This window comes from Propithecus coquereli, unplaced genomic scaffold (genome assembly GCF_000956105.1).
Source record: "Propithecus coquereli isolate 6110/MARCELLA unplaced genomic scaffold, Pcoq_1.0 Scaffold269, whole genome shotgun sequence".
Lineage (NCBI taxonomy): Eukaryota > Metazoa > Chordata > Mammalia > Primates > Indriidae > Propithecus > Propithecus coquereli.
Genome location: NW_012148274.1, coordinates 1,963,375 through 1,971,110, shown reverse-complemented (window position 1 = coordinate 1,971,110; position 7,736 = coordinate 1,963,375). Strand labels below are relative to the sequence as shown.

The window sequence follows — 7,736 nt, the reverse complement described above, 5'->3', positions numbered from 1 at the left end:
ATCCTCCTGCCTCAGCCTCCCGAGTAGCTGGGACTACAGGCATGCGCCGCCACGCCCGGCTAATTTTTTTTTTCTATGTATTTTTACTTGTCCAATTAATGTCTTTCTATTTTTAGTAGAGACGGGGTCTCGCTCTTGCTCAGGCTGGTCTCGAACTCCTGAGCTCAAATAATCCCCCCGTCAGGGCCTCCTGGCGGCCGGAAAATTCTAAGATTTTCTTAGAATCTTTACCTTTTTGAGACAAGCTTGTAAATTACAACATGCAACAGTATGTACCATAACACCCTGAAGTACACCCGTGAACCATTACATGCTTATGCATCGCATTTCTGCATCATTTTTCATGAAAACAAAGTAGTTAAGGAAGCTTAGACTGGGGGTGCCCGGAACTGCGGGTGAGTCCTGACCCAGACTTCCCAGCGTCGGCACCCGGACTAGCTGGGTCGCAGCCCCGCTGCGTCATCGCTCAGAGCCGGGCGCACAAGAAAACCTACACTTCCCGGCGATCTCTGCGCGGCGAGTCGAACGGCGGGGCGGGGCGAGGCGAGGAGCGCCTCTGTGAATTCCCTTCCCATTGGCGCGCAAGCCAAAGGGCCCTGTAAACTTGTGGGCGATTGGACGGATTGGTAGTGGCGCCGAGTCGCTACCTGATTTGACATTTGTTTTTCGGTTGGCTTCCCCGACGCTGAGTCTTGGAGTATTGTGAGTACAGAGTTTCGGGTTCAGGGTGCAGGGATTAGGGAAGAGGCCTTGGGGAGGAAATTTGGTGAGGGAGAAATAACTGCGGAAGCAATGCGGAAGAGTGGGACGTGAGCCTGGCATCTGGGGGTCCTCCCAGGGGCTGGGGACCGGAAGAAGAGAGTTAGACTCTGCAAAGGGAGAGCTCTCGGGGGTGCTGGGGGATTGGGGAACTACAGCAACGAAGGAGTCAAGAACGGGCTGAAGTGGAAACAGGAGCGCGGGATTTGGACGTCCCGGGGAAGGGTTCCGGAACACCCTCACCCCACTCTGGTCTGGGCCTCAATTTCCTCATTTGTACAGTAAAGGATAGTTAAAACTACTTAGCAGAGCTAAATAAAGTAATAAATGTCAAAGTGCTAAACAAGTGTTAATTGCAGTAGACAAGCTATAGAGAATATACCTAGGCGAGGATATCAGAGCTGGGTGGATAGAAGCGATCTGAAACCCATTAGTTTATACATGAACAAGGACGTTGTTGTTTTGGGAGATGCACTGGCGACGGAGAGATGGTTTCTGTCTGCAAGAAACACACACACCATCGTTGGAGAAGCGATAGCAGCAAAGAACTCTAACATGTTAACTGTCTTTTAGAGAATTACAAACGCAGTTTTATTGCAGTTAGGTCATTTTGGGTGGAGAGACCCAGGAAAGAGCGGAAGAAGGTCGTGGATGAGTTTTCGTGGACAGACTAGATTTCGTTAAGTGAAATTATGAGGATCGTGGAGGGAGCTATGTTCCAGTTGGAGGGGGGCACATGAACAAAGGCATGGAGCTAGAAAGTTATCATATCTGGAAACAGAGAGTGCATTTAGGGGAGTAGAGGGAAATAAGGCAGGAAAGATAGGTTTGGCCCCTATATAGAAAGCCATGAATTCTAGTTCTAGGCTAAGGAGTTTGGTTTAATGCTTTAGGCCATGAGGAGCCATTGATAAATTTTACAATTTTTAAGAAAACGGTCCAGGGAGAGAAGCAGTGAGCAGAACAATTAAACTGTTGTAGTAGTACAGGTAAGAAGGTATTGAGATTTGGGGGGGGGGGGCGTCTATTTTTCTTTTTAAAAATTTATTATTATTATCATATATATTTTTAGAGACAAGGTTCATTATGTTGCCCAGGCTGATCTCAAACTCCCAGCCTTCAGCAGTCTTCCTGCCTCAGCCTCCTGAATAGTTGGGATTGTAGGTGTGAGCAGTATTGAGATTCTGAATTAACGTCATTACAGTGATAAAATATACAAGATTTTCCTATGGTTGGATGGAAGGTTCAAAAGAAGGTATAATCAAATGATGAATTTAAATTGTCAAGTCCAGGTTACTTGGAAATGCTGAATTAGTAAATAAAATAGGAAAGTCAGAAAGTGCATGTTTGTCTGCAAAAAGATGTCATATTAGGTTTAGGAAGTGTTAGTTTCGAGGTGCTAAAAAAATATATATATAACTTGAGTGATTGTTTTGAGTTAGATATTGCAGCTCCAATGGGACATGAGGGTGAAAATGTCCAGAACATGACCGGGAATTCAAATCAGGAGGATGAAAGAGATATCATTTACTCATTCAACATGTAGCTGTTGGTTACTCTATGCTAAATAGTGTTTTAGGTAATAGAGATAATCATAAAAGCAGTAGGAATGGTGATGTTCCCAAAGAAGTGGACAGAGGAAGTTGTAAAGAGAGTTGAAGATAGAGCCTTTTGAACCAAGGATGTAAATTTTCAGTAATAATAATAGCCTGTGTTTATCGAGTGCTTATATATGTCAAACATTGTGCTCAGCCCTTTTATTCATCATTTCATTTAATCCTTGCGTCAGCCTATGACAGGTAAGTACCTTGGGTTTGGAAAGGATAACTTGCTTGAGGCACACAGCTAATAAGGGACAAAGCTTTGACTCAAATCCAAGTCTGTCTGGTTTCAGAGCCCACACTCTCAACTACAAAGCAATTTTTTTTTCCAGACAGGGTCTTACTCACTCACTTCAACCCAGGCTGAGGTGCAATGGCATGATCATAGCTCACTGCAGCCTCAAATTCCTGGGCTCAAGCGATCCTCCCACCTCGATTTCCCAGAGTGCTAGGATTGTAGGTGTGAGCCACTGCTCCTGGCCAAAGCAATATGTTTAAAAAGCTTGGTTGGCACTATCAAATTAAGCATACAAGTCAAGGAGTAAACTGTCAGATGACGGAAGATGGGAACAAAAAGAGCAATAGAATTTATTAATTTGTATGCCGCTGACCAAGGGGAGCAACTTCGATTCAGGTGTTATAGTAGAAGCCAGATTATTAGAGATCGTAAAGTTGAAAGAGAGGAGGGCAGACAACGTTTTGCAGATATGCCATAGTCATAGGGAGGAGAAGGAGTAAGGACAGTCACTGTGAGGGAGAAGAGAGGTTGCAAGTCATTAGAAGGCTTTTTTGAAGTTCCAAATTACTCTCAAATAGTTTTGGAACAGTGAAATTTAGCTTTAAGATGTCACCCATATCCATTCAATAGAATATTATTCAGCCATAAAAAGAAATGAAATAGCGACACCTGCTACGACGTAGGTGAACCTTGAAAACACCATGCTAAGTCAAAGAAGCCAGTCACAAAAGACCATATACTGGACGATTCCCTTTATATGAAAGCCCAGAACAGGGAAATCTACAGAGACACGAGGTAGATTAGTGGTTGCTTGGGGCGGGGGAGACGGGTGAGGAGTGGGACATGGATGAGAGCTAAAGGATGTGGGGTTTCTTCTTGAAATGGGGAAACTGTTCTGAAATGTACTGTGGTGATAGTTGCACAAAACTGTGCCTATGTTAAAAGTCATCGAATTGTGTGCTTCGAAGGAATGAATTTAATGGTATATATGAATTATATCTTCATTAAACTGTTTTTTAAGTGTTACCCATAACCAATCCAATTGCCATTTTTATTTTCTAGGTTATTTTGACAAGAGACAAATTGGCCCAATTTGCAGAAGTTTTGTGGAAGGAGGTGAGTTTGAAAAAGGAGAGTAATCATTTTAAAGGAGAGAATTAGGAGAAGAGAGGTGGCATATTTGAAGGGTTGGCTGTACAAGAAAGCAAATGGGATTAGGAAGCAGAAACAGATGTTTAGCTAGGTCGGACAGGTGACCAGTAGAAGAAAAGGGTGTTTAACAGTCTTTCAAATTCATATTGAGGATTTAAAATGTACATTTATTTTTTTCAGTAAATATTTATTGAGCACCTACTCTGAGCCAGGCACTGTTCTAGCTGTTTCAGTAACTAGGAATACAGCAGTGAACAGAACAGATAAAAATCCCTTCCCTCAGTGAGTCTGCACATTCCAGTGTGGAGAGACAGACAGTAAATAAATAAAATATTTCAATCTGCCCCTAAATCTAAGGAAAGGAAATTAAAAAAAAAAAAAGTCACATGGTGATCAGTGTTATGGAGAAAAGTACAGCAGAGAAGGTGGTCGAGGGTGCTCGAGTGATCGGGGGAGACTCCATCCAGAAAGGGACTGTTGAGCCCTGAAGGAGGAGGGCGAGCAAGCCCCAGAGGTCAGCGGGGAGAGAACATCACAGGCAGAGAGAACTGCAGGTGCAGTGGCTCTGAAGTGGACGTTTGCCTCGCGTGTTTGAAGAACAGCAAGGAGGCCAGCGTTTTTGGAGCGGTGAACAAAGGTCAGAATAGCAGGCGGGGTTACAGGGGTCATGGGGAGGCCAGACCATGGAGAGCCTGAGCATGCGCCGTGTTAAAGAGCTGGATTCTCTGAGTGAGGTGGAGAAGTCATTGGCGACTCTTGAGCAGAGGAGTTTTATGTTTTGCCATGTATTTCAAAGAATCACCGTAACCGCTGTGTTGAGGAGAGACTGCAAGGGCCGAGGTTGAGAGTGGAACGAGAGGCCAGCTGAGAGGTCTCTACCATGGTCATCCAGGCAAGAGAGAGCAGTGGGTTGGCCCAGGGCAGCATGCGCGAGTGAGGAGTAGTCGGATTCTGGGTATTTTGATGTTGCCGCCAATAGGATTTGCTAATGGATTGAGTGTAGCATGTGAGACAGAGAGAGGAGTGAAATTTCTCCAACTGAGTTTTTTTTGTTATGAGCAATTGCCAGGATAGAATTAGTAATTACTGGAATGTAGAGTCCTGAGAGAAGAGCAAGTTTTGGTGGTGGGAGGTGTATATCAGGGACTCAGTTTTGGACTTGTGAAGCTTGAGAGACCTGTCAGACATTGCAGTGGGAACACTGAGTAGGCAGACGTATGGGTCTAGAGCAGAGGGCAGAGTCAGGGTTGAGGTATAAATTCGAAAACTGCTAGTGTGTGCATGGTATTTAAAACAGTGGGACTTCATGAGATGACCAAGGCAATGAGCACTGACCAGTGAGGAAGCAGGAAACCCAGGAACAGGTACCCCCGGAAGCCAAATGAAGAAAAGTTTCAAGGCGTGGGGAGAGAAGCACTGTGGTGTTCTGAGCAGGAAGGTGGTATATAGAATTAACAGTTGTGATTATCTCTTTTCACACTTCTTCGCAAAATTTTTCCCCAAAGGATTGAAGACTGAAGCAGATATATACGAGGTAGAAGATCGTAAGAACAGAACATTACGTCATCACGTGACTTGCTCAGAATCAGAATCAGAATGGACTGACAAAGCGTGCTTGATAAGAAAGCTTCCAGCAAAGCTAATAAGCAACCAATCCCTCTCTCTCTCTCTCTCTCTCTTTTCTTGCTAAATTATGCAATGTAGCATGGTATTCCCTCCCCAACTGTGAGGTTTACCTTTCTGAAAATGTCTATGATAAGACTGGTTAAAGTAGAGAAACTCAAGATCTTACGTTATGAATTGAGATGGAGGTTGTGAGTGAATCTTTTGAAGTTTATAAGTAATTCTTTTTCTTTTGCTAAGATAAAACAATATAGAAAGCACACCAGTAAAGATAATATCACTGGCTTTGTATTCATCTTAAATTTGGCATGGTGGTTACTCTACCTTAATTTTCATTTACTATTTCTTGCTTATTAGAAACTTTTCTACATCTCCCTCTCCTATAGTTGCAGGGAAGATTGTAGATTTTTTTTTTTTTTTTTTTAAAGAAACAGGTCTCACTATGTTGCCTAGGTTGGCCCAGAACTTCTGGGCTAAAGTGACCTTCCTGCCTCAGCCTCCTAAGTAGCTGGCACTACAGGCCTGAGCCACCATGCCTGGCAGATCATAGATTTGGTTTTGGTTGTTGCAGATAAAATATATAAATGTTATAAATTAATACTAAGGAGACTTTTCTTCCAATGTGTGCTTATTCATTCAAATATTCAATGCCATTCCAATGTTTATTTTAAAATAGATAGAATACTGTATGAAAATTCAAAAGCCATAAAATTTCAGAATTTGGAACTACTTTAAAGAATACTATATTTTAAAACATCACATTCTTTCTAGGAGGCAAACAAGATGATGGAGAGGGAACCAGTCTATACATCCTACATTGTTTTTTTCTGTTCCTGGCCCCCATTATGAATTTTTGTGTATTTGATAGGTGTGAAAAAGGCAGCATGAACTTTACCCCGACACATACCCCTGTCTGCAGAAAGTAAGACATTTGCTTATTTTTGAATTGTTAAATAAGGAATCAAAACTTCAATAACCTTAGTCCAAACTAGCATAGGAGCTGGAAGGGTCTTGGAAACATACTTCCTACATCTTGGTTTGAACTGTATTAGATCTCATTTCTCTATTCTTCCGTTCTATGCAGAAGTGAGATAAACAGTGTATATTGCATGGTATACCCGGATTCCTTCAGTGGGAGTGGGCCTGGCACAGCGCCAGTGGATCCTGGATTGGGAGGAAACAACCAGCATGCAAACGCGGGACTTTTAATTCTGGTTCTGCCACCAACTTGCTGCAGGACACATCGTCCTCACCTGTCAGTGCCGCAGCTCTCACCTCAGAAGGCCCCTTGGTTCCTCTGTTAACCTGTTTCCCAGAGTTGCTGTAGGACAATTCCTTTGCAGACTATGAGACATTAAGTAAAACGGTATTTCTGTCACAGCTTTTAATGTAGAGAGACTGTGAAATTTTAACTTCTCATGCTAGTTGAGAATAAATTTTAATATCTCCATATGCTTATTATAATAAAATGGGCACACGTAGTAACTACATTCACTAACTATAACTCAGGGCTTCTGGTATAAAGCTTCTCCACTCTACTGTCTATTTTGTTATGTTGTAAATTGCAGACAGCCAAACTGGATTGACTTTCGCATGTACCATTTGTACCATTTGTTTTCTACTTTTATTGTTTTAGCTCCAGTCTCCTGTTTGCTAAAAGCAAACAAACAAACAAAACTTCTTATCCAGCCTTTGATCCGAGTCTTTTTCCATTTATAACATCTAGTCCTAGTCTGTGCAATTCAGATATCTAGAGAGTAACGTCTGATGTGGTTGTATCCATCGCTTTATGTCTTTTGTTTTTTACTTTAGAAACAGAGTCTCACTCTGTTGCTAGGCTGGAGTGCAGTGGTGTGACCATAGCTCACTGCAACCTTGAACTCCTGGCCTCAAGGGTCCTACTGCCTCAACCCCCTGAGTAGCCGGGACTACAGGTGTGCACCACCATGCCTGGCTAATTTTTTAATTGTTATTTTTTTCAGAAACAAGATCTCACTATATTGCCCTGGCCTCAAGTGATCCTCCCACCTCGGCCTCCCAGCAGTGCTGGGATTACAGGCATGAGCCATTGCACCTGGCCTCATTACTGTTTGTCTTACAGTGCTAAATTTTCTAATTGTTACTCTATGGTCTTATTAGTTTATATTATATTTTTAAGTGATCTTTTTAGTCTCTAACATGTATTTTTATTTTTTACTTTTTTAGAGATGTGGTCTTGCTATTTTGCCCAGGCTGGACATGAACTCCTGGGCTCAAGCGCTTCTCCTGCCTCAGCCTCCTGAGTAGCTGGGACTATAGGGGTACACTACTGCACCTGGCTCTAACATGAATTTTTACATCTGGTTATCAGTATTAACTATCGA

At 42.7% G+C, this 7,736-nt stretch overlaps 1 protein-coding gene across 2 annotated transcripts in view; it reads left to right on the top strand.

Moving 5' to 3' along the window:
- Positions 1 to 654: 654 nt before the first annotated feature.
- Positions 655 to 7,736, top strand: part of CCDC77 (coiled-coil domain containing 77) — a 34,630-nt gene continuing 27,548 nt past the window's right edge. The window contains exons 1-2 of one of the 2 annotated variants that reach the window (XM_012647454.1): positions 655 to 702; positions 3,661 to 3,714. Coding sequence is in view for 1 of the 2 variants with exons in the window: in XM_012647453.1 (XP_012502907.1) it covers positions 6,258 to 6,295 (38 nt within the window). In the remaining variant the exon portion in view is untranslated. Of the gene's footprint in view, positions 703 to 3,660; positions 3,715 to 6,241; positions 6,296 to 7,736 lie in introns of those variants that run through there. The other variant, XM_012647453.1, reaches the window with a different exon arrangement.